Source organism: Monosiga brevicollis, genomic scaffold (assembly GCF_000002865.3).
Source record: "Monosiga brevicollis MX1 MONBRscaffold_34 genomic scaffold, whole genome shotgun sequence".
Taxonomy (NCBI): Eukaryota; class Choanoflagellata; order Craspedida; family Salpingoecidae; genus Monosiga; species Monosiga brevicollis.
Window position 1 is genome coordinate 79,008 of NW_001865071.1, and position 24,567 is coordinate 103,574.

General features: G+C 55.2%; 7 protein-coding genes across 7 annotated transcripts in view; 3 read left to right on the forward strand and 4 right to left on the reverse strand.

Annotated features, from left to right (window-relative positions):
- The window catches only part of MONBRDRAFT_29379 (uncharacterized protein), a gene marked incomplete at both ends in the record, with an annotated part of 6,838 nt that extends 1,601 nt beyond the window's left edge, over positions 1 to 5,237 (forward strand). The window contains 5 exons of the mRNA XM_001749809.1: positions 257 to 2,735; positions 4,084 to 4,321; positions 4,459 to 4,498; positions 4,604 to 4,901; positions 5,000 to 5,237. Of these exons, the coding sequence (XP_001749861.1) occupies positions 257 to 2,735; positions 4,084 to 4,321; positions 4,459 to 4,498; positions 4,604 to 4,901; positions 5,000 to 5,237 (3,293 nt within the window). The remainder of the gene's footprint in view (positions 1 to 256; positions 2,736 to 4,083; positions 4,322 to 4,458; positions 4,499 to 4,603; positions 4,902 to 4,999) is intronic.
- An 851-nt stretch (positions 5,238 to 6,088) lies between these two features.
- On the reverse strand, positions 6,089 to 9,861 carry MONBRDRAFT_34319 (uncharacterized protein; the record flags this gene model as incomplete). The annotated part of the gene is made up of 14 exons (XM_001749860.1): positions 6,089 to 6,271; positions 6,364 to 6,489; positions 6,612 to 6,652; positions 6,791 to 6,848; positions 7,016 to 7,156; positions 7,243 to 7,308; positions 7,397 to 7,462; positions 7,554 to 7,648; positions 7,743 to 7,839; positions 8,422 to 8,568; positions 8,696 to 8,956; positions 9,046 to 9,207; positions 9,281 to 9,598; positions 9,727 to 9,861. The coding sequence occupies 14 exons, from the start codon at positions 9,859 to 9,861 to the stop codon at positions 6,248 to 6,250; spliced, it is 1,737 nt and encodes a 578-aa protein (XP_001749912.1). The 3' UTR covers positions 6,089 to 6,247.
- Positions 9,862 to 12,238: 2,377 nt separating this feature from the next.
- MONBRDRAFT_29381 (uncharacterized protein) lies at positions 12,239 to 13,720 on the reverse strand (the record flags this gene model as incomplete). The annotated part of the gene is made up of 6 exons (XM_001749861.1): positions 12,239 to 12,476; positions 12,535 to 12,689; positions 12,808 to 12,917; positions 12,998 to 13,055; positions 13,155 to 13,516; positions 13,636 to 13,720. 6 exons carry the CDS (start codon positions 13,718 to 13,720, stop codon positions 12,239 to 12,241), a joined length of 1,008 nt encoding a protein of 335 aa, XP_001749913.1.
- Positions 13,721 to 14,467: 747 nt separating this feature from the next.
- Positions 14,468 to 18,516, forward strand: MONBRDRAFT_34320 (uncharacterized protein; the record flags this gene model as incomplete). Its single annotated transcript, XM_001749810.1, has 9 exons — positions 14,468 to 14,614; positions 14,710 to 16,590; positions 16,836 to 16,937; positions 17,016 to 17,084; positions 17,193 to 17,258; positions 17,369 to 17,658; positions 17,784 to 18,019; positions 18,120 to 18,316; positions 18,408 to 18,516. The coding sequence occupies 9 exons, from the start codon at positions 14,468 to 14,470 to the stop codon at positions 18,477 to 18,479; spliced, it is 3,060 nt and encodes a 1,019-aa protein (XP_001749862.1). The 3' UTR covers positions 18,480 to 18,516.
- Positions 18,517 to 19,657: 1,141 nt separating this feature from the next.
- MONBRDRAFT_12003 (uncharacterized protein) lies at positions 19,658 to 20,877 on the reverse strand (the record flags this gene model as incomplete). Its single annotated transcript, XM_001749862.1, has 3 exons — positions 19,658 to 20,351; positions 20,445 to 20,592; positions 20,805 to 20,877. 3 exons carry the CDS (start codon positions 20,875 to 20,877, stop codon positions 19,658 to 19,660), a joined length of 915 nt encoding a protein of 304 aa, XP_001749914.1.
- Positions 20,878 to 21,344: 467 nt separating this feature from the next.
- Positions 21,345 to 22,883, reverse strand: MONBRDRAFT_29384 (uncharacterized protein; the record flags this gene model as incomplete). The annotated part of the gene is made up of 3 exons (XM_001749863.1): positions 21,345 to 21,554; positions 21,804 to 22,001; positions 22,632 to 22,883. The coding sequence occupies 3 exons, from the start codon at positions 22,881 to 22,883 to the stop codon at positions 21,345 to 21,347; spliced, it is 660 nt and encodes a 219-aa protein (XP_001749915.1).
- A 213-nt stretch (positions 22,884 to 23,096) lies between these two features.
- MONBRDRAFT_29385 (uncharacterized protein) lies at positions 23,097 to 24,432 on the forward strand (the record flags this gene model as incomplete). The annotated part of the gene is made up of 6 exons (XM_001749811.1): positions 23,097 to 23,209; positions 23,311 to 23,481; positions 23,589 to 23,737; positions 23,886 to 23,916; positions 24,028 to 24,058; positions 24,202 to 24,432. The coding sequence occupies 6 exons, from the start codon at positions 23,097 to 23,099 to the stop codon at positions 24,430 to 24,432; spliced, it is 726 nt and encodes a 241-aa protein (XP_001749863.1).
- Between the last annotated feature and the right edge of the window lie 135 nt (positions 24,433 to 24,567).

Sequence of the window (24,567 nt, forward strand, 5' to 3'; positions counted from 1 at the left end):
GTCCCAACTATGCTTACGCTCCTGCGGGCAGCGGCTCCAACCGTGAATGCTTTATTATCAACCTGGGGGCCCGGGCTTTCTTCCACCCGGTTCAAAAATATCAGCCCATCACCCCCCTGGGGCACGGAAACCATGCTTTTCGCGATTATGCCCTTGGTTTGTCTCATTCCGCCCATCGTTCACATGTCCACTTCATGACAAAGGCAAGCGTTTGGCGGCCTGCTTGCGTCTCATCCTCTTCCCGGTCCGTGTTTAGAACATGTGCTTGCTGGTAAGGCACGTGGACAAGATGACGCTGTGGACAAGATCAGCGCGCTGCGTGCAGCCTGCGATGTGGCAGTGGTGCAGTCTTGGATGCAGCTGGTCGCCAAACATGCATCTGCTGCTGCGAGTCTCGTTCCGCGCTTGCTTGCCACCTCCGACGTGCATGGTCTTTGGCGACACCTCGTCCGTGACCTCTGCGTAAACTCGCAACACCGCCTGCTCGAGGTGGTCCTTCGCGAGCTGAGCTTGCAGTGTCCAGCCTTTTTGGATTGGGAGGAAAATAAACTGCAGTATCTTCACGTGGTGCTCGCCCTCTTTGAGCTCGAGCCCGAGGTGACGCGCGCGTGGCTGCTGCGTGACGAGCACGCGCCCTTCTTCTTCATCTGCAAGCTTTCCACGGGCATTGAGTACGAGGATGTTCTGGGTGAGCCCTGGGATCCCACAAGCTCTGTGGCGGCCAGTGAACTCTACCAGGCACGCATCGAGGCACTTCATGTTCGCATCAACCAAGCGCATGAGCTTCGTACTACGCTTCTGACCAAGGTCATCGAGCAGGCCTCCACCAACGCGCTGCTTCGCCCCATGTTGACGCAGTGGCTTGGGCAGTTGCAGCGCGGCCGTCACCCTGCAAGTGTTGGAGTTCTGATGGCGCTTGCGGGCTATCTGGAGAACAACGGACTTGCCAAACCGGCACAATGGGTGGAGGCAAACCTGCCCGACGGCATATTTGTCAATCACGATCCATCTGGCATCCCCGTGACCCGCGTGGGCGGGCGCCCGGGAAGCATTCTCACCGACCTCAACCAGGAGGTGGCTGAAGGCCAGCGCGCTAGCCTACCGGATGGCGTTGCTCCATCTTTTGCAGCTGAGCTGTGGGAGCACATGGTGCGGCTTTTCAGCACAGCCATGCCCGTCCTCCTGCGGCCCTTCAAAACCCTCAACGTTGAAGTGACCATCGCCATCGAGACGGTGCAGGCCGCAGCGCGCCTGGCCGCAGAGCATCCAGACTCGCAGATGCAACAGAATGCCCTGCAGAAGCAGATTAGCCATTGTCGCAAGACGGTGGGGCGGGCTGTAGTTGGTAGCTTGGCCTTATTGGGCAACTGGCGGCGTTCCCGCCTCCAGCGCGTCCTGCACGGTCTGGGCGTGGTAATATCACGGGTCTGCGCGAAAAAGCTGCATCGTCTTTTGCCCCTCTACTACGTTGAGGCCCTCATGGAACTACTCACGGGGCTGCATTCAGAGCCTGTCCTCCTAACCGACGCTGACGCATTTGTACCTTACATGATCCGCAACAATCAAATCGACGCCCTTTTGCATGGCGCGCGTGCGCTCTTCGAGCTGACGGTGGCGGGCGCGGTCCCGCAACCCGACTTGCACACCATGCTTGTCAACCACGTCCGCCATCTTATGGGCCAGCCGCGCTACGTGGATGCGTTTGGAACGGACAAGGCTACTCAGACGACACTCCTGCGGGCTGTCATGAGCCATTTCGAGGGCAACTCGTGGGTATCATCCACGGAAATTCTGCAGCGCATCTTTGGGCACGATACTTTTGCTTATGACGTTTGTCAGCAAATGGTAACGCTGCCCTCGCATGAGACACCATTTGACACGACCTCACCTGCTTTGCAGCACACGCTTGGCGAGGTGTTGCGCGGGGAGGTGTCCATGGTCGAGACCGAGTTTACGGCCAAGTTTCTCAATCACTTTCTCAATCAAGCCAATTGGACGCTGGCCGAGTTTTACCAAATGGCCGAGGACCTTCGAACCCAGGCAGATCCGCAGGCTCACAACCGAGAGCAGCAGCAGCAGGATGGCAAGTTTCGACGTTGCGTGCTGCTGTATGAGTTGCTCATGGCGCTGCTGCGCACCATGGAGGGAATGTGCCGGGTCTGTCCAAGCATCTGCACAGCATCCACACCCTCGGCCCGCACAACGCAGATTCGTGTTCTTGAGATTGCATTACACATCTTGGATCGGGCCCTAAACACGCATCACCATGAGTTCTTGACCAGCAAACTGCTCACCAACACGTGCATTCGGGAGCCATTGGTGTGCGCCGTTACGGGCGCCTTGATGTCCTTAGCCGAGGCCTCACCGGACACGGTCACGGCCACGGCACAGAGTCCCCAACTTTCACCAGAGCTGATGACGCAGCTGGAGCAATTTTACACCGAGTTTGCCGAGCGCCTGGACGCGGGCAGCGGTGAGCGTCTGGCCACCTACCTCAGCGCGCTGCGTCGTAAGCACCTGCAACACTGTCAAGAGCAGCAGCGGATCCAACGCGAGCGCCAGGAAAGTGGACTCTTATCGTCAGATGATGACGACGAGGACCTGTGCCCCATTTGCTACGCGACACCACAAGAGGTCACCTTTGAACCCTGTGGGCATCGATCATGCGAGATGTGCATTCAGCGCCATCTCTTGAACAGCACCAAGTGTTTCTTCTGTAACGAGCCCGTCAAATCGTACGTATGATTGCACGTCTTTGCTTGGTTGCCGTTCTGTGAGGCAAAAGGTGATTCGAGACCGAATATGGCTTGCACTCACGCGCGTGGTGCCCTGTTTGCGTGTGTGAACGTATAGAGTGCGGCCTCGTCAGAATCCATGTCGAACAAGTGTCATCTAGTTTGAGGTGTTGTGCGTGCCGTAAATGGTAGCACTTATCGGGCTCTCTGAGCCTGCCTTGACACGGGCCAGCGGCTCTTCTCTTTTCTTCCTTTTGTTGTGATTCTAGTTGTGTATGCGTGCTTTTTTTTTTCGACTGGGCTGCCTTTGGCTGTAGACATTGCTCTTAAATTTCTCGCGTGCCCGCTGTGCCGGCACTGTTCATGATTCGCTTCTCTCTCACCATTTGACAAATGTTCTCACTCCCATTTTTTGTTTTGGCTATTCACCTGGGCTTATATCTGCGTCCTGCCCAGTCAAACACTATGCTGGAAGCAGCATTTCGCATCGAAGAAAAAGCACACACGTCCAGTTGGCATGTGTGTGGTTACCCATGTCGCTCGTCTCAGTCCACGAGACACCAGCACAAGCAAAAGCGCACCCAACAAGAACACAACAAGAACAGGAAGGCGAGGAGCAACAAATCAGAAATTTTCATAACACCATCAATGAGCTGACGCTTGTCCAATTTTTTTGCTGACAATCATCGTTTTTTGTGATGGGAGGGACGGGTTGATGGACCGACGGCAGGGCGCGCGCACAGACACACACACTCAGAGACACAGACACACACAGAAAGAGACGGACACACACACACACACACACACACACACACACACACACACACACACACACACACACACACACACACTTACACACACACACACACACACACACACACACACACACACTTACACACACACACACACACTTACACACACAGAGAGAGACACGTGCGCATCGGCATGAACACACAGCTCTCTGGTGTTTCGCTGTGCGCGTGGTTCTCCGTGTGTGACCGGAAATGAGGCTGAGCGGTGGGCTTCTCGGCGCTGAGGTCATGCACGAGCTACGCATATGCAGACGAGATGGAGAGCGAGGATTGCTACTGCGTGATTCGTGGGATCCCTGCCCAGCTGCACGCGGCCGGTACGCTTTGGCTGATTTGTTGCACGCGGGGGCATGAAGGCGCACTGATCCACCATGACGGACTGGTCGGCTCCGTACCCCTTCTCTAGATTTGCGGGAGGCCTTTGGACATCAGGTTGAGCGTAGCGGTTTCAAGTGCTTCCACTATAAGCATCGCCGTGAGAAACAGGGCGGCACAGACCTCGACTCGTGCTCTTGCCTTGTGCGTGTGACGTGTAGCGCCCGTGCCATGTTGGAGCAAGACTATGGCGAGCGCACCTGGAACGAGCTTCTGGACCGGCAAGACCTGCCCGGTCGAGTACAGCTGTCACTCGTTCCAGTCGAGCAGATTGCGGGGCGGCGCATCCCTGAACTGCTGCCACCAGCTGCGCTCCCGATGGGCAACGTTGGCACACCCGTCTCTCTGATCAAACAAGCCATCCGCGAGTCCCGCATGCCACCCTCCCTGCTACGCCAGGTACATGGATCGAATTGCGAGATTTCTCGCGTGGTGGAGATGCAGGCGTGGCATGTTATCCAAAATATAACAATCCCCGTGGACAGTGAATTTGGAACTTCTCACCATGTGCCTTGCCATTCTTGATGTACGCTCAGCTTCGCCTGGACTTTACACGCACCAAGGCACGCAAATTTGGTGAGTTTAGCGCCAGTCGGCTAACACTGGCCTTGTACCCGCTTGCTTCCTTCTGACCTAGTGTGGTCTTCCTTGGTGATGGGTACCTGGCAATGATGATCACAGGCTCAGTCCCTCCACCGGTCGGCCGGGGGTTAACCACTAGTCGCACGGCCGCTGCGCCACCGCCCGTGCCTGCCAGCACGTCTGCCACTGCATCTGCTCCACCCGGCGCTGCTCCTGTGGTCGTCAACCCGGGGCAAACAGCCCGATCGCATTTGAAGAAGCAACTACGCGTTTTAGCTGGATTGGCGCAGTCTCAGAAACGCGATATAGATGGCGTTCATGACGAGCACTTGGCAGCTGCGACGCAACAGACTTTGCGGGAAGCCAATCGCTTTGACGGTCCTGACGTTACTGACCGGTACGTGCCGAGTCGCGGCATTGTGCGCATGTAAAAAAGTGAAGACTTGTACATGCCTGGCTGACGCCCCCAATGTCGCCAATGCTGGTGGCGTGCAGACACATGGAGGAGTGGGATCGGCACATGGCAATACATCCAGAGACGGCACGCGAGCGCGATAAGGAGCGCTTGTTTGAGCAAGATGTCTCAAACCCCTGGGACAAGGCCGGCGCTGATGCCTTGGTCTGGCACAACGATGCCTATTACTGGGACAAGATGAAGGGAGACTTTGAGGAGGAAACTGCCGATGATTACGAGTATGTGTTGATGATGTTCTGTAGGTGTGGACAGGAATAGATGGAGTATGGTTCCGTGGGGGTCAGGGGGCGGCAAGAAGCCTCACTCAACTCATTTGAGCCATCTCTTGCTGCCCTGTCTCCTTTTGTTGGAAACAGCGTCGATTTCAGCGAGCATTTTGGCTATGGTAGGTTCAATGGGCTGGTTTCTACGGAAAGCATCACAGCTGCTCTGTCACCCATTTTACATTCTCTGGTCTGGGCCGTGGCCTTGTGTGAAGTGGCCTTGTGTGAAGTGGTCTCGCCCCATCTGGGCTGGTGTTGCTCTTGTGGATCCCGATGCTTTTCTCAGTCATTGTGTGGGGATTGGGATGTTCCTCGTCACCAGGCCCAGGTGATCGAGCAGCGCAGGAGCTGCAGCAGATGCGGCGGGAGGGTTATGCTCCTAAAGCTGGGGCCTGGGGTCGGCGTCACGACCCTGATCTAGGGGGCCCCAACGCCGCACAGGAAGCTTATATTCAAGTGAGCACCTGCAACTCCGCAGAGGTGCCACGCCAACTCGTGTGGGATGGAATTTGCATCATTCATTGACACTGTCTTGCCAATGCATTGTATATAGGGCATTGGGCAACGCTTGCTGCGACGGCACGGGTGGGCGCCCGGGCAAGGTGTTGGCCGCCATCCAGGCATTACCGACCCCATCGAAGCGCAGGGACAAAGCCGAACTCGCTTTGGTCTAGGGTATGATGGTGATCGGCGACCCACAAATGCGAGCGCACAAGATACAAGGCCACACGAGTCTGCAGTGGAGGATCACGATTATCTTCGCATTGGGTCGGTTTATGATCGTCCGTCTTCCAAAAAGACGTAGTTTGCGACCACGACGTTGAGGGAAGCGACATCGATGCGAGCGAAAATTCATACTCGATTGACAGAGCTGGAGCACAAATGGGCACAACGCGTTTATACAGTCGTGCAACACGCACAACACCATGAATAACATGCAAGTCTTGACACCCGCGTACAAACCCAAGGACGCACACGGCGGGTGAATCAGGTACAGTGGGCCTCTCACTTGAGGGAAGCCGCCAATGCCTACCCCAAGGCCAAATGCAGATCGCCATGAAGAGGTGCGATATTGAGAAAGGCTCAAGAACGCATTCAACTCGAAATGGGCCGATGCCTACCTGAGCTGCTTTGGTTGAAACTGCGCTGCGGGTAGTCTTGGCGCGCTTGGGCGAGGGCTCGCCTTCGAGGAGAATCTGTTTATATACGGCGAGCAGGGAGTCGTGCTTGCCCAAGAGCTTGTCCGTCTACAGTAGAGGTGAGATCAGAATAGGCGCACACAGCAATTGTGAGAACAAGGGCCAAATGGTGGATCGCCGGACTCGTTCGTGCAACAGGTTTGAATCCATGGGGGAGGTACTTGGCCTACCTTCTCAGCCACGATCTTGATAATGCCATCCACGTCTTCAACTGAAAGAGATGGACAATTCCAGGTTGTTGATGAGGCTCAATACGGAAAAAAATTACCGCAGACCACTTGAGAGAATACACAGACAACGCTGCCCTGGCCAGGAGATGGCATGGCCTTGACATCTTGGTGATACGTACCCCCGCATTCCTTTGCCAGGGCGTGCAGCCGCTCATTAAAGCTTTGCTGGTCAGCCGTCTAGCAACGATAGGGCAGGGTACAAGAGATGCGAATGTGATTGAGACATGCGTGCGCATCGGAAAAAAAACAAAAAAAAAAAAACATGAAAAATGGAGAAGTGTCATCCAAAAAAAAAAGCTCCGGACGATAGTCAGGGGATCTCGAGCAAATTGGGGTGCACTCACCGTAGTATCTGTCTTGATGCCGGCCTGGAGCCGCTTGAGCTCGCTTTGATACGCCAAGGCTTGGCTGAGCTCGCCCTGGATGAGCTGGACTTCAAGCTCAACGGCCCGCACGTCATCCTCTGTCACTTGTGTTTTCGGAGTCTAAGAATCAGCATCGTCGCGTCCAATGGCGGCTGTAAGCTGCGTCAATCAGTGAAAGCGAGCCCAGACCAAGGTTGCCGACTCACATCGAGCCACTCTTGCGTGACGTTGGCAGATAGCTGGAAGCACTCGGGCTGGCTGAGACAAGCTTCCTGCGGAGCCATGCGAGAAGCACCGTGCCGTCAGACAAGAAATCTTGGTCAAGCTCGCGACACGGTCGCTGTCGGGCCGAGAACCCACTTGGAACTGCTCCAGTGGGCGGATGAGGCCATCATAGGCCAAGAAGCTGGCAGCAAGCTCAATCATCTACGTGATGCAACCACATTGGATGAGAACCAACAGGGGCCAAATGACGACGGAACGAGTCAGTTGACGCTCCGCAGCTGCGACGACGAACATCACTGCAGATTGAGGCATCGTAGTTGCGACGGGTGCACTCTTGCCGCAGGAGCTGGCAATTCTCCTCAATGTAGTCATCCAAAATCTGTTGAACTGAGCAGGGGCATGGTGTCAGAGCTTTGGGAGCCAGGGACGCGAAAGACAGGGGAAGGTCTCGAGTCCGATCATGGGATCTACACTGGCTTACTCTGGCGAAAGAGGTTGAGAGGCAGGAAAGAGAACGCCTCGAGCTGCCGTTCAATCTCGCGGTAAGTCTTGGTGTGATGTGCCATGGCCATGACGTCCTGTGGCCACCGCAACAGTACAAGCCGTACAGTTTCATGAGAAGCAGGTGCATGGATCATCGGTCCAGGCGGTCATACACCCCAGCGGCAATTCAATTCAAAAATGCTTGAGCGATATCTCTCCCCTCCCCCGCGATACCGTCGCATGCCTGCCATCGCGCGCGCACGCACACACACACTCACGGTTCTCTCTCTCTCTCAAGAAAAATGAAAATTTCGCCAAAAAAAAGACAAAGTGTAACATTTTACACACATAGGAATAGAGCCGTTGCGCGTCGAAAGGAGAACAAGTGGAGGTGCTCGGTTGTCGCGGGGTGCAAGTGATGAGCGCCGTGTCATCTTCCGACGATGGCCCAGGCATGAGGGGAACAATGGAGACAGAGGAAAGGGACCGTGGACATCATCACGCGTCATCGGTTTGTATCGCTGTTTCATAATCAAGGGAGCATCAATTGGGAGTGGTGTAGATGCCTATGGAAGAATCGGGGCAGGACCAGTGTCGGCCAACGTGCCGACTGCAGATGGACATTACAAAAGCGATCAAGCTTGCAGCAGATAAAAGAATTGAGAGTTGTTGCCGACGTCACGGCGCTCGCAGGTAGAAAACTTGGCTTCAGCGGCCAGGGCCTGCGCGCCTTCTTCACCGATGATGGTGCCCAGACCGGCGCCATCTTGGGCCAATGAAACCGAGAGGCAGTGCATCGGCGAGATGCACGCACGCATCCGTCCCTGTGGCCAGCAAAGATGGGATGAGAGTGCGTTGTGAAATAGCTTGTGCTTCAACCAACACACATGCTGCCCGGGCCTTGAACGGACCTATATGTTCGAGGAGAAGCTCGAGCAGGAGGGAACCTACCTTCGGGTTGCGATTCTCCAAGGGGTTGGTGGAGCCCGCGGGCTCGGACCAGAGAACATATCCGGGCTCATCGTGAGGCAGCAGGCTACGAATCTGAACCATTGCCAACAATGGGTCCTTCATGTCATGAATGCAATCATAGCAAAGGATGACGTTGAATTTGCCATGCCCCTCGGCCTCATCAGCAAATGCCTCAATTGTCTGGTCGAAGAAGGACATCTGATTGCCCTTCGTCCCCATGTTCGTGGCTGCAGCTCGTGCCTAGTAAGGAGGCGTCATCAGATGAGAGGAATGACGCGACCAGCGCCGCCGGCAAGAGCCCAGCGGTGTACCGTGGTGCAAACGCATACCCGTTCAATGCTGGCGGTGTCGGGATCGACGCCAGTGCATTTGGCATTGGGATACGCCAAAGCAATGGCACGCGTCGATTCACCCGTACCACAGCCCACATCCAAAACGCGGCAGCCGGGCTTTTGCAAGCACGCGTCAAGTTCTGGCACCGCTGCAAACCACTGGAAGAGGAGAATTCGAAAAGATCCGTAGAAAGGTCAGGGGGTTAACATGAAGAGCGTGAGAGCCGAGCACATGCTTTTTATCGTCCAAGGCCACGGTGAGACCAAGGAGCAGTTTGGATTCACTCACATTGGCGAGCTGATAGCGGAACGCAGGCTTGTGCATGCGCCCTAGGGAGGCAGAGACCACCTCCCCGTAGGCACCGTAGGGCAGACCCTTGCCCTTGCGAAAGCCCTCGGCCATGATGTCATCAGTGACCATGAGGTTGCCCATGGTAAAGCCAAAGTACCCGGCGAGGTTATGAGGTCCATCTTCGTGAGCAAACACCTCGCACTGGGCCTCGGACATAAAGTAGCGATCCCCGGCTGCATCATATTCAATGTAGCTGGCCTATGTTCAGGTCAGCGCCGTCAACCGCGTCAGGCCAGCCCTGTGCGCATACATGTTGGACGCAAAGAAAAAAGGAAATCCATACTAGGCTGAGCTACCGCATCACCGTATCACGCAGCTCAACATACCGCGGTTGCAGCTTTGAGCCATTCTCGAACGTAGCGCTCGGCCAGCTGACAGTGGTCCGCCACTTGTGGTGGCGTGCAAGGGCCCAGCTCAGCCACAGCCCGAAACAACCCAAGTTGATCCCCCATGTACGCCATGCTCACAACCCACGCGCCACTGAGATCATGCGTAATCTGCTGCTGCAACCCTGCCAGGTCCAGCGGCCCAGTGGCCGCTGCGCTCTTCTCCGTGGCTGATGGTGTCGCTGCCATCTTGCAAGTCCGCAAACTGTGACAAGCAGCCGGAGAAAGTATTTTACTTCACGCGTACACACACAACACAACACACAACACAACACAACACACACACACACACACACACGCACAAAAAGTATTTTACTTCCTTCCGTCGCCGGGACGATGCCGCAGTCGGCGTCAGCGGCGGAAGTGCCGCAGCGGCATCGGGGGTATACGGTCAAGGCCAAGATCATGACAACATCATCATCAGAGTCTTCTTCGGACTCTGAAGAGGAGGGAGGCGTACGGCTCAGTGATTATGAACAGCAACGAACGCCGCGCGAGCTGCATTTTGGTGAAGTCTCGGTCGACGCGCGCGCCATCCGCGACGACTTTATGTGTCCCATCTGCCTTGATCCCTTTGCCGAAACGCAGACACTCAAGGAGGTCGGCTGCGCTCGTCCTGGGTCGCTTCAGCAGCAAACCACCTGTCCGTTTTCTTGCTCGTTTCAAGCTGACCTCTTGCTTCACCCTTTGCAGTGCCTTCATCGCTTTTGTCGCGCCTGCATTAACAAGTCATTGCGCCAGGCGTAAGTGAAGTTTTTTGCTCTGGGGCGGTCTGCTTGATGTGATGGCATGCGTAAAAGCTCACTTGGTTATGCATCTGGCGGCCGCGCGTAGGGGTAAGACATGCCCGTCTTGTCGCATGCCGTGCCCGACGCGGCGTTGGATGCGGCCCGATACCACAATGGATGGTCTGGTGCATGCGCTGTACCCCAATCGTGCCGACTTTGACTTTGACTTTGATGCGGATTTGAGCGAGTCAATACCTCCCACCTCCTCCTACAAGCGCCCTGCCATTGTTCGCAAGAATCGTAGCCAAGGTGCTCCGGTAGGGGCCATGACTTTGGTTATGACGGCACAGATGCCTGATCCAGTCCTGTCCGATTCTCACCTGCTCTGTCTGACGCTCGGTGCCTGCAGCCTGCTAAGAGTGGGCGGGTGGTGGCTGTGTGCGAAGCGCTGCTGCATGAGCCTCGGCTCGTGGAGGCAAGCACTCGGTTGCGTCTTCAATCTCGAACCCCGCAGCTTAGACTCAAGTTTGGCTTTCTCAACCTCCCTCCCACCGCTCGCATCGGTCACGTGCGCGCGTTTCTTCAGCAGAACTGTAACATGGCGGGTGCGACGCACGTTCCGCTGATGCTGGGAGAGAGGGCTAGCAGATCATCTTGCGGGTGTTTGGTGTAACAGATCCCATGCTCACATGCCCCTGGCTCGTGTTATACACAGCTCCAAGCTTGTTTGCACAACCGAGCTCAGATGCGCGGCCGCTGGAGGACGCCGCCCTCCTGACTGATGTGGTAAGAACTGCCGAAGACTATATGGTTTCTCCCAAACTGATGATCCTGATGCGCCCCACGGCTTGACATGCTTTCTTCTTCTTTTGCTGGGTCAAATCTTCGTCTAGCTGCATCCCTCGGCCCAGATCTATACGGCTTACGTTCAATGAGCAGCTGGACCACGCTGCTGGCCCCGCCATTTCTGCAGCCGCGCTGCGCCCTTGCTTGTCTGTCCCTTTCTTCGCTGAGGCGCTTGTGGACCGCCTCGCGGTTATTTAGTCCTCCTTGACTCAAATATGAAGCCGTTGACTCAGCCCCCCCAAAAGTTCAAGTCACAGCCAGTACCACGCAATCCACACAGCAACAAGCTCATACCAACCTCATCCCAAAGAGTCGAAAAACCAAAAAACCAAATCAGAAAAAAAAAAAAAAAGGGTGTTCCTCTTTCGCTCTTTCACTCTCTCTCGCTCTCCACACACGCGCTTGCCGGATATCACCTCTCCTCCCGTTGAAGCAATAGACGATGGTACACACACATGCCTTGAGCAGGGGGAAGCTGCCGTGTCTCGAGTGCCAGAGCGAGCAATGTGGTTGATAACAGGTGAATTATAAATTCAATCAGGCAATCTATGATGACCAACCCGCTGGGTTGCACGAAACGCGAGAGCAGAAGCATGCTTGCTTCTCAGACTCAACTCTATTCACACTCTTAAACTCAACAACACTCGAATCTCAAAAATGACAGGGGGGGGTAGCGAAAGATATCAATCCAACAAACGAAACAAACAGAAGAAAAAAGAACAAAGGTGACGGGGAAAGCAAAGTAGCGAAGTAGCGAAGTAGCGAAGTAGTGCCTCGAGAGGATACAACGCCGATCACATCATGTTTCACAAGAACTGGAGGCGTGAGCACAATAGACCAAGGCAGAGCTGATTTAGCAGCTGCTTGTGATCCAGCTTTCAGATATTCTCCTGAAGTAGTTGAATGAGCTCGTCCATCTCCATTTCACCGTGATCATCATGGGCTTGATCATCCGGCAGCCAATCATCGGGTCCAAAAGGGAGGGCGTTGGGTTCGGGCATGTTTGCCCCTTCGAAGTTACCCAAGAGCAGGGGTTCAGCCACCGGCAACGCAGGTAGAAAGCGTGCCTGCGGATCGATCTCAACTCTGGGGTTGACATCCGGTTGAGCCTCGTCACTAAACAGCCCATGCAAGATCTCATTGAGATCCGCATCATCCACGACAGCTTGTTCACGCGGGCAGGTTGGGGTTGGTAAGCTCCAGCGCGCTGCTGGGGCCGGTGACGCGCAATGCCCTGGCGTTGGCGTTGGTGTGGGGGTGGGCGGTGTTGTCGCTGTTGAGCGCGCTGTTGGGCGCGCGGGCGTCGGCACTGGTTTTGTCGTGGCCGGGCTAGGCGGCTGGGGTTGGCCACAGGAAGCCAGCGCCCATCTGATGTCAGGCGCAGAACCCGAAAGCAACGGTCATGACGCTCCAGGCACAAACCATGCTGACTGAGGTGCCGGCTCACCATGGTGACGTTCTCTTCAAAGAGATGGTCATCCGCGTCAGCGAAGTATCGATCGGATACATTCAACAGCATGCGAAGCTGTAACTTGATGTTCTTTTCATTGTCAAAGCCTATGCGGTAGTGCGGTTTAGATGAGGGGACGTGGGTGCGGGCAGTCTGTCGATCAAGGTCAGGCAGTTTGGATACTCACGAGCAATCGCCTCCCATTCTGGCAGGGAAAAGAACATGCAGACAAGCTTCTGGGCAAACTATGATTGGAAACAAATCAAGGCAGTCCGCTGGTGAGAGCTTGCGAATGGATACATTGTGACCATTCTGTTCTCTGTGTGGCTGAGGGAGGGACAAACCTGGGCGAGACCACATGTGCAGTGGACATTCTCACGGGTGCAGTTGAGCGGGCACTGGATGTAATGCTCTTGAGGTTGGTACAAGTGACCATAGGCTGACGCTTGGCCCTCGCAGGGACAAGGCAATGCTCCACTGGCCAGCATGCCCACTGCCCGGAGCCAGACTTTCCAGTTTTTGCGAAGGTTGCAAGTCACCCGCTCCCGGCCATCGATTTCACCGTCCCTCAGATTGATTGCAAGGTGGGGGTAACGCTGATAAAGATGACGGGGCACCAGCGTGATGACGGCCAGGGGCAGATCTGGAAAGGTTCGGGCACGTCCTTTGGGCAGCCTCAAGCGGCGCGGAGCAGCAGTACCAGGATCTTTGGGAAGAGCAAAGGTGGCCACGATGGTGGGGGTGAGCCCATCACATGGGGTATGTCAACACGGGCAGGGCTGGCAAGCGCAGGGGGCTCAGGAAAGGCATTGGAAACCGACGTACTAAAGGCGGTGGCGTAGAGGCTTAGACGGAGCAAGGACTTGTGCTGTGCTACCGGCAGCTCGTTGATTTGGATGATCTCTTCCATGTCGGGGTTCTTGTTTGTGCTTGGTGATGTTGTTGAGAGAAAATGTCGGCTTCGCCGGTGACAAGTTGAGTCAGAGGGGGGGGGGGGGGGGGGGCAGAGCAAGTGGGGGCAAGAGGGGGGAGAGCGACAAAGCGAGGGCTCCCACCCCTTGTTGATCTCAAGCGCGCTCTGTGTGTGTGTGTGTGTGTGTGTGTGTGTGTGTGTGTGTGTGTGTGTGACATCTCTTTCGCGTATTCCTCAAGCAAAACGTCTTGAACACATTGGGCTATAAATAGGGATAATCCGTCCATCAGAGTTATTTTTAGGGTGAACGGGCCCAGCGCACATCTTGACTAAAATTAGGATGATACGCACCGACAAAACGGCTGACATTTAGGAGAAAAGCTGACATTTGTGGACTGGGACGTACCTTCTCAAAACCTGTGCTGACAGGTTTTCAGGTGGAGCACATGGGCCTTGACTGCCCTCACAAGTGTGCGCGTCGTCATTTCCTCGGCAGCCGGCTGTGCGTCAAGGCCACCGGGTCTTGCGTCTGGTCTGAGTTGAAGCGGGTTGAGGCGGGTTGAGCTGTTTGGCATTTTGGGCTTTCTTGGCTTTTTTCTTTTGCTGCTCCTGCGCTTGGCGTTGAATAGTTACGACTTGATCGACTTGGTGGTGGCGGTGAAGTTGTGCGTTGGGCACCATCGAGGGACTGTTGGCGACATTGTGACAGCCATGGCAACCGCATCGCTGGTTCAGACGGTGGCAATGGCGGAGCCAGCCGTCATGTGCACCGGCCTGGCTGCGCCAGTCACCGGCGTCTTGTTGTTGGGAGCGCGTTTGGCCTTGGCCGGCAAGGGTCAATGGGTTGAGCTCTGGGATCGGCCTTCCGCCCAGCTTCTGCTTCGTCAACAGGTCTGTCAGCGCGCCCCTGATCAAACTGACCAAATGTTCGTGTGCTGGGTTGTTGCGGCGCCATCCACCAAGGCTAATTTACTGCATCTGGCTAGGTGATGGCTATCCACGACCTGCACTTGCTGCGGCGCGTGAGTGATCCCGAGGCCCCGACCTCACAGATGGAGGACGCCGTGCAGCTCCTTGCCGTTGGTGGCAAAGAGCTTGTTGCGTTGACTCTGCACCTGGACGGGTCGACCCCACGCCTGTCCGTGGTGTTCCGCCACACCGCACGCGACTGGATCTGGGATTGTCATGTGTGCCGTGATGATACAGCGCGCATAGGGACGCCCTGTGTGCTGGCCGTGGCCCTGGCTCTGGGCCACAATCAAGCCGAGCTCTATCACTGGCACGGCTCGGCGGACGACCATGCGCACGAGGGACAATTAAAACTTGTTGCGCGCGCCGTGGGTGAGGTCAACTGTCTCCTATACGCGGCCCGGTATCACGGTTCTCATGTCCGAGACCTCGTGCTTGCCTCAGGCACCATCTTCCGCCAAACCCACCTGTGGTATCCTTTTGACGGCATTGAGCCGCAAACAGACCACACGGACACCGCCCTACCCAAAGAGCATGTCAAGTCCACCGTTTTGGTGCTGGACGGACACGATGGCGTCATTTTTAACGTCCGCTTCGACACGGATCGGCGCCATCTCATTTCGCTTAGCGATGATCGCTCCGCTCGACTCTATCAACTGCCCGCAGACTTGAGTCCTCACCGGCCTTCTGCCCAGTCCTTGCCCATATTGACGCTGTACGGTCATACGGCGCGCGTTTGGGAAGCAGCCTTGCTACCTCACCTCATTGTTACTGCTGGTGAAGATGGCGTGGTCAATTATTGGAGTTGGACTGGCGAGCGGCTCCGTCGTTTCCAGAGTCATCGTGGTCTTGGGATCTGGAGTCTGGACACGAGGGGTGATCAGGAACTCGTCACGGGAGGCGGCGATGGCGCCCTCACGCTGCATAGCACTGCGCCTCAGGATGTGCAGGCCCGCATCCAGGATGGGGCATGGACAGTACCTGGGCTCACAGCGGAGGATCATCCCAATCAACTCGCCTGGCTTGACGGCTTTGTTCTTGTCTGCAGCAAGCAGGGGCACCTGATTACTCATCAGCCTGAGTTTGAGCGCCCGCAAGAGTCCAACCGTCCTCCTTCCGAATCTGCTCTTGCCACACGGCACTGTCCGCAGTTGGCCCGTTATGCCGTCATGGGGGTTGATCCGGCTGGAACTTTTGCCGTACTTGCTGGTCTTCAAGGCTTTGTCCTGGTTGTTGGTGGTGCAGATTTGACGCTGTGGTCTGAGACCCAGGTGGGAACTGAGCGCTTGGTGTTTGTTCAGGTTTTACCCGACAGCCTGCTGGTGCTCGGGAATGCACGGGGCCATTTTGTCCTGGCTCGAGTGCAGAGTGGGCATGTTGAGGTTCTCGCCCAATTTCAGCACACGGACCCGCGCACCGCCGTGCAATGCTGTGCCATTGATGGCGCCCAGGCCAACCTCTTTCTCGGGGATCGACAGGGCTACGTCCACCATTATGCCCGCCCCGACGTCACACACGAAGCCCCGCATGTAGCCGACTGGAACAGTTGTGGCAAGTTGTGCGTCCATGGTCGATCTTCCCTCACCTCGATCCGTGTCCTTCCTTGCACTGATGATGAGGGTGACGAGGGTGATGATGAGGCCGAGGTTGCAGGCCCTGGCTCAAGCGGGCTCCAGCTTATGACGAGCGGGCGCGATGGTTACTGCTGCCGCCTCAATTGTCGACTGGCTGGTCCTTCAACTGGTGCTTTGCGTTTGGAGCTGGCTTCTCGCTTTCGCCTACATCGTCAAGTGGATTGGATTGCCGGCTTGGAGTTGGATGTGGATGCCAACGTCCAATATCTTCACGGCTTTATCAAAAACGAGTTTGTCTGCCTGGAAGCAGCCACAGGACATTTGGTGAGCACCCTTGCATTGGGTGTTGGGGTTCGCGACAATGTAACGCATGGCTACACACGCACATACGCACGCGCGACCGAACGCGCATTCATTTCTGTCTTGTATTTGCTTGTGTGCATGGCCCATTTTCCAACTGCTCTGCATCAACGTAGGAATTTCGACTGGACATTGGGGGTGGCCATCGCTCATATCATTGGCAGCGAAGTGAGCAAGGCATGCTACTGTTGTATTTGCGCGGGGGTCAGGTCCATTGGCAGCAGACCTTGGCGGGCAGCAATACCACTCAGCAGCTGGGCACTCGCTTTCACGGCCGCGTATGCAATGCCGTGGAGTTGATTCCTCACCTGGTATGGTCCGTGCATACTCCTCGCACTGACGGGCGCCGACAAGTGGACTGATATGTGCCCCTTCTCCCTCCTTTCTAGGGCATGGCAATCACGGGGGCGGAGGATCTTCAGCTGGGTGTATGGCGGCTGGGCGAGCACAAAAATGAGGTTGGCTCTTTGATTCTGGCTCCTGGCTTTTGCGCCATACGTTCGTTCTAGGTGCGAGCTGATTGCCGCGCTGGTTTGCTGTTTCGTTCTCACGATCAACTTTTGCAGCTGCAATTAGCTTCCTTTGTTCGAGAAACCGCGGTCATCCGTTGCTTGACTCACGTGCAACACCCGGTACGTGGCTCGCTCAGCTTTGCGCCTTTGTTCCTCAGCTTTTAGCCTCCCTTTCTCGTCCAGCTCTCGAGGCCAGTACACTCGACGCTCACCTCACATGGCATTGGCAGAGGGTGGGCACGGTGGTGTTTGTCGGTTGTGGCGATGGCCGCGTCAAGGCGTGGTCCGTACCTGGTCCTGATAGCCGACAATGGCAGCTGCAATCTTGCTGGCCGTCCAGCTACTGGTTGCGGTATCAGGCTTGGCAAGAGGCGCGTGTCATGGCCCTCGAAGTTTTGCAGACCACCAACTCGAGCATCGACCTGGTGGCCGGCTACTCAAATGGGCAACTGATTGGCCTACGGTTGGATTTGGAGACACGTCGCCTGCATCATCTCGGTCGCTCGCTTGAGCTGCCCTGGTACGTGCAAGGCGCCGGTTCTGTTCATTCGGGTTTGCTTTTTCTCAACTTTCCTTCAGTTGGAGGGTGTGCCTCAAGAGCGTGGAATGAAGTTTAAAACTTGACTGCATTTGGATCCTTTGCAGGTGTTGGCTGTCGACAGCTGTTTGGGCTTCTCACTCTGGCCGCTTCATGGCCGCCAATACACGGGGTCAAGTTGCGCTATATGACTGGGCATCTTTTCTGACTCAAGAGACAGATTTGTCCACGATTGACAGTCAAGCCCCGGCGGAAGCGCCAGGTCCCATGACGGTTATTGATGGCGTGCATCAGTCGGGCATCAACGCCATGGCTGTGATACCCGCACCCGTGCCGGAGGGAGGTGAGCACCTGGCCGTATCGTTTGTTATGTGCCGGAGCACGCGCGGCTTAGTTTTCTCACAACACCTCACCATTTGAACGGCGACTGCAACTCTGTGCAGCGCGGTGGCTGGCCACGTGTGGTGATGACAATGCCGTGGTGGTGACCGAACTGTCCTGGGAGGCGGACGCGGTTCGGGCCCAGACCCGTTTGCCACGTGCCCACTCGGCTGGTGCCACGGCGTTGGCTCAGGCTGGCTCTGGCCTTTTCATTTCCAGCGGCGCTGACTGCCGTGTCAATCTTTGGCGTTATCACAACGTTCGTACTGTTGTTTCCATTGCAATGTCTCATCTGTCAGGCTCCGTCAGGCTCCGACTGGCTGACCGGGTAGTACTCGTTTTTTTTGCAGGGAGCTCTCGTGCTTGTGCAAGCGGTAGTGGCGGCCGTTCACGATGTGCAAGCGGCGGCGGTCCACAAGTAAGCTTTCAGGACTAAATCCTGGTGTCCCCCGCCGTTGCTGACGATCTGCTCTGGCTTTGTAGGGATGCAATCTTTGTAGCGGGTAGAGGTGCGCAGTCGTGGAGCTTACATGGTTGCTGAGCAGCCATGTTTCAAGACACAATGTGAACCCGACAACAATCCAAGACTTTTCGATGGACTTCATTTCCTCCTCATGTCAGTGAATCATGTCATAAAGATGGGAGTTTGGAGAGATAATGCGAAAGGTTTGTGGTCAATTCGAGTCAACAAGAACAAGAATTTGATTGTTGCTGGAGCCGAGTGTGCTGGCAAGCCTCCAAAGAATCATTGTACTACGAAAGTTGAGCGGAAGGAGGTTGATTTGTGAGATGTGGAAGATGACAGACATGCAAGACAATAAGAAGAGATGGTTCAGAATGTTGATCAGGTATAGAAACTGGCAAAAGTTACAGTTTTGGCGCCTTCGCGCGAAGCGAGGCGCCTTTGTCGTCACGGTCAATGCGTTGGGGAAATGAAGACAGTCATCACTTCAACCTGAACCAGGTGCTCACACACAAGTAGGAACTTGGAAGCAAGGACTCACCAGGTGGATTTGTCAAACTGCCAACAAAAATAACTTCTCTGAACGATTGACCACTACAGCACAGCAAAAGGCGACAGAAGAACAAAAGTGAGATGGCCGGAAAAGCTCCACAATTGATTATTTCAAAACTCGGACACGTGTGGCGTTCGGATCAGCATAGAAACTGGCAAAAGTTACAGTTTTGGCACCTTCGCGCGAAGCGAGGCGCCTTTGTCGTCACGGTCAATGCGTTGGGGAAATGAAGACAGTCGTCACTTCCAAACAACCACACATATTACAAGCATAGAAACAAAAATCGCACCCAATTAAAATTACCTGAGCTGTAAAAGAGTCGTGTAGACCACTGCTCTGCTCAAGCACGGGAGTGGACAGCCTGTCACAATTGAAAAATCAAGCATGAGCAAAACCATGGGTTGGGCCTCGGGGAAGCACTTGGATGGAAAACATCAGCTCAGGGTTAAAAAGCTCGGTTATGCTCTTCATGTAGATCAGGTGAAGAAATTCAAAAAACATCACAGCTGATAAAAACAAAAAAGGAAAATCAACATGTAAACATGGCTTACCAAAAAGAGTTGAGGCTCAATCTTGAGTACCCCTCAGGTCCGATGCCCCCACAAGAGGACAACGCGCTCGTAGACGGTCCAGCTGATGGCAGCCACACAGGCACGGCGTGCAATACGAGGCACGGCACCTCGCAAGAGGCCATTGACGCCATCTTGTTGCCAAATATTCACGAGCGTACGCCAAGTACTGACGGCCAGAACATCAATCTGCAGGCGCGTCTTCACAACGTCCATGGGCTGCGTGACGAGGCTGGCGAGCAGCCCGGCCATCAACCCTCCCACAAACGATTGAGCCATGGTCTGAGTCCCAGTCCAAGGCTCAATTGCCTGGGTAGACCAGCGGTAGAGCTGCAGATAGAGTCCAGAATATGGAGCATCGCGTACTACCGTGGCGAAAGTGCCGCGGTAGAGACCACGTATGCCTTGGGATCGCCAGATGTCAATGACAGCATGACTGACACTTCGGTATTGGAAATGATTGCTCTCCATCCGGGTCTTGATGACGGTGAACGGCATGAGGGCTATCGAGGCCAAGCTGCGGGCCAGTGCGCCATCCAGCATGCTGTGGAATCGATGCCCATTCAAAGGAGAGATCTTTTGCCAGGTATGAAGAGTGGCAAAGTAGAGACCGACGCCGGGAACAGTCCGGTACAGGGAGGGCATGACACCTTTCCAAAAACCGGGCACGCCACGAGTTTGGTAGATGTTGCGCACGAGCTGCACATATCTGTGAAACAAAACACACGAGCAAGGTAAGTGAGTACCACAAAGAGGCAGTCATTCAAGTCATGGCACGGCACCAAAGTTTCACAAAACACACCGTTGGTTGTGCTGAGTCTGGACCTGTGTCTTGAGGACATCCAGAGGTTGGAGAAGGAGGACAGAGGCCGTGCCACTGCACGCACCAGCTACAAGGCCAGAGATGGCCGAGCGCTGAGGTGGTGGGGTGACGGCGCCTTGCTGGCCATCTTTTGGGGGAGAAAGTTCAGAATGTGGTGCAGCAGCCATGCCACCGGACCTTTGCAAAAGCTAGGGCGGCTGCACGTCCACTGCCGTTGTACCACAGCAGCCACAAGGGAGAGGGCTCACTGCACACGTGGTCTTGTCCCGCATGGTCCTTGTTTGAACCAACGCGCCAAGCACTACACCACAGGGCGTGGGGGGGAAAAATGCCACTGACCACTGAACCGCTGCCACAAGAGAGAGAGCGAGAGAGAGAGAGAGCGAGAAAGCGAAAGAGAGAGAGAGGGCATGAGGGTAAAAAAAACCGTTGGCACACACACACACACACACACACTTAAAGGGTTGAAACCTCGAGAGAAGGTGACAGAACAAGGCAGGGAGACGGGATCAAGATTTTGAATAGCTGGACACGATTTAATCTATTCGAAGCGATAGCCAGTTTGTTCCCATCTGACATTCCCAAAAGTTGAAGAAAGAGGGAATGAATTTCAAATTGAAGAGGTGCGCTGGAAATGGCGTGATCTCGAAACATGTCCAACAAGGCAAACCCGGCAGCGTGCACAGATACACACGCACACACATGACTGAGTTCCATGGCTGGCCCATAGGGGTGCTACCGCAACGGCCCATGAGCTAGCCCCTGACCTAACCGAATCGGGCGCCAAGGCGGCCGTCTCTGTCGTCGCTGGCAGAAAGGCCCTGCCATTTTTACATATCTCACATTCTGCGCCCACTCCGCCAAAAAAAAAAAAAAACATCAACAGAGAGAGAGAGAGAGAGAGAGAGAGAGAGAGAGAGAGAGAGAGAGAGAGAGAGAGAGAGAGAGAGAGAGAGAGAGAGAGAGAGAGAGAGAGAGAGAGAGAGAGAGAGAGAGAGATGAATTGTGTAATCCTTGCACCATTTTATCCTGACGAGTGGCAGCGCCCCTGAGGGCCGGTTGCTGGCTGTTTGGGCATGAGTTTGGTCGCTGTGGCAGTGGTACACGTACAATGGCGATGTTGGGGTGAACTGGGGAGGGCGGCGCTTTTGAATATCACCTGATGGCGGTTATTGTTGTCTTAGGGTTCATGTCACTGACTCGGCTCTATGGGGGAACTGATACACAGCCGTATCCACGACACGCGTGCATGCCCAAAGGAACCGAGGGCCGTTCCGGGGAAGTCTGTGAGATTTGGAGAATGAGGGGAGAAGGAGATGTTCCAAGCTGCTAGAATACCATGATCCGCCACTCATGACCCTGCCTAGAGCTGGCACTCGAGATGTGTAGGTGTCCGCCAGCTACTGAACGCTGCTGCGTCGGAGTGTGTGTTGTGTGTGTGTACTCGCGCGCCTGGCACCGTGTGGTCCACAGCCTCGCATCTGCGTCCAGAGCATCATATTCCATCCTCCAGTTGCATGCATCTGCGCCTCTCATCTGTATGCGCGCGCGCATCGGCACGCAAAGGTGCGCATGGGACTTGAGCAAGGCCGACCTAACAATTCAAAACATGTATAGATATATAAGAAAAACTACGATTTCAACCAGATATAGTAACCATATAAGCTCATATATATCCGAGTTGATGTAGCAAACTGGAGACTTTATGCAGATGAGTTCCATGACAAATGTTGTGTATGATGTGTGTGTGTGTGTGTGTGTTGAAATATTTTTTTTACTTTTTTGATCTCTCGTGTGTGTGTGTGTCGCGCGCGCAAGAAGGTAACCGAGCCCCTCCGCCCCCGGGCCCCGGGACCGTTGAATCATATGGGCTGCCCGCTGCTCCTCTCTCTCCCTCTCTCCCTCTCTCCTATTCTGATGAGTACCGTCCACGTATCAATGTGTTGCTTTGTCCATGGTTGATGCTGGATCTGGGGTGGCTGCCATTGGATGAGCATCACCCCGTCGCGTGTTTTGTCCGTGGTGGGAGTGGGCTTGGGACTCGGCTATGGCAGACAGCCATCTATCTCCTGCTCCCGCTGCCCGATGGGATGACGGTGCTGTCGTTGATCATCCACCGGCCAAATCCATCAACACACCCCTCTGATCATCCACGACCCACTACACCCCCGCCCCCGCCCCGCCCACGCCCTTTCTCCAATTTGTGTGGGAGAGAGCGAGAGAGAGAGAGAGAGAGAGAGAGAGAGAGAGAGAGAGAGAGAGAGAGAGAGAGAGAGAGAGAGAGAGAGAGAGAGAGAGAGAGAGAGAGAGAGAGAGAGAGAGAGAGAGAGAGAGAGAGAGAGAGAGAGAGAGAGAGAGAGAGAGAGAGAGAGAGAGAGTGTGTGTGTGGAAACCTGAAATGGCGTCGGCGATTTCCATCCCTCCCACCTTCTTCTCCTTTCCTCCCCGACTTGTTGTGACCTGCTTGCCGGCTTGAGCTCACTGCTGTAAATGTGGCCCTTCCCCTGCCCCGCGATCAGCAGCACCGGTACCATGGCGGGTCTTGTTGAGTATTTCCAAAAGAGCTTTGAGGACTCGTTCAACGGCTATGAGGCTCGGGCCGCACGCGGCGAGACCGACCTCGAGCTCCCCATGCTCGACTTTCAGAGTCTGGTTCTGGCCAACGTCGCCTACCTCGTTTTCATTGGCGCCTTCACCCTGTACATGAAGCAGCGCGAGCCCTTCAACCCCACCACCTTTATGCGGTCTGTCACTCCTTCCCCCCACAGCTCATCTCGCGCACCCCTGGCCAACACCGTGATAACATCCTCACTCTGTTCACTCGGGCCATTTCATATCTTGATAGCCTGTACAATGCCAGCTGCGTAATTCTGGCCGGCGCCGTCTGTTATGGAATGGTCGAGTACTGCATCCGTTACCAGTTCATCTCCTTTGTGGGCAACCCAGACATGATCAAGCGCAACACTGAAGCCGGTCGCCACCTCCACTTTTACTGCTGGCTCTACTACATTCAAAAGTACGCCTGCTTTCCCGAGAAACCCTGCGCCCCATGGGATCTACTTGGACCAAGAACAAGGTCCATTCCTATCATCCTGCCTCACTCACAACGCGTCGGACTTGCAGGTTCTGGGAATTCCTGGATACCGTCATCTTTATCGCCCGCAAGTCGTGGCGCCAAGTGACATTCCTGCACATCTACCATCACTGCTCCATCACCATTGTCACCCGCAGCTTCATTGTCTACGGCCTCTCGGGCGATCTCGCCTGGCCTTGTACGTCCCTACAACGCCGCTCAGCATTGAATACGCCGCTGTCTCGGGCAAGCAGGCGCTTCTTGAAAGGCGCTTCTTGACAGCGGCCCCTCACTTGTTTTTGTTGTGCCCCCTACTTTTGCGCGCTCGTTTCCCGTGTCTTCGATAGCCTTTCTCAACGCCCTGGTCCACGTCTTCATGTACGTTCCGCCAACCTCCCCTTATCATGCCTGCCAACAGCCACGTGCTCTTCCCCTGCCATTTCCCTCACGCTCATTTCTGTTTGATCTTGGTCCCGTCACCATCTGTAGGTACTCGCATTATCTGTGCGCGACCTTCAAGGTGAGCACCAGGCAGACACCCCCCGGTGACTGCCCTTTCCTTCAGCTAATGCTAGCTAGCTTGATGCAAAACGCATGTGGTGGTCCCGCATTCTCACTTCATCCATGCATTGTGCGCACCCGATTTTGCATCACCCCTGGCAGATCAAGACTTGGTGGAAGCCCTTCCTGACCCAGATGCAGCTGGTGCAATTCTTGGCCATTCTGGCCCAGGCCCTGCTCGGCATCTTCGGTGGTCCTGGCTACAGTTATCCCGAATGGATCAAGCTCATGCTTGCCTTTTACATGTGCACCATGCTCTACCTGTTTGGATCCTTCTACATCAAGTCGTACAGTGCCCCCGCTGGGCGCAAGGACACCAAAAAGGCGGAGTAGGGTGCTCCACTCCTCCTGTCGATCCCCCACTAACAGCCAGCGCAACACCCAGATCCCTGTCGCGGTTCCTCGATTGTTTTCATCGTGTGTTTGCTTCTGATCTTTTGTCATGTGCATAAGCGCCGTGCAATATGT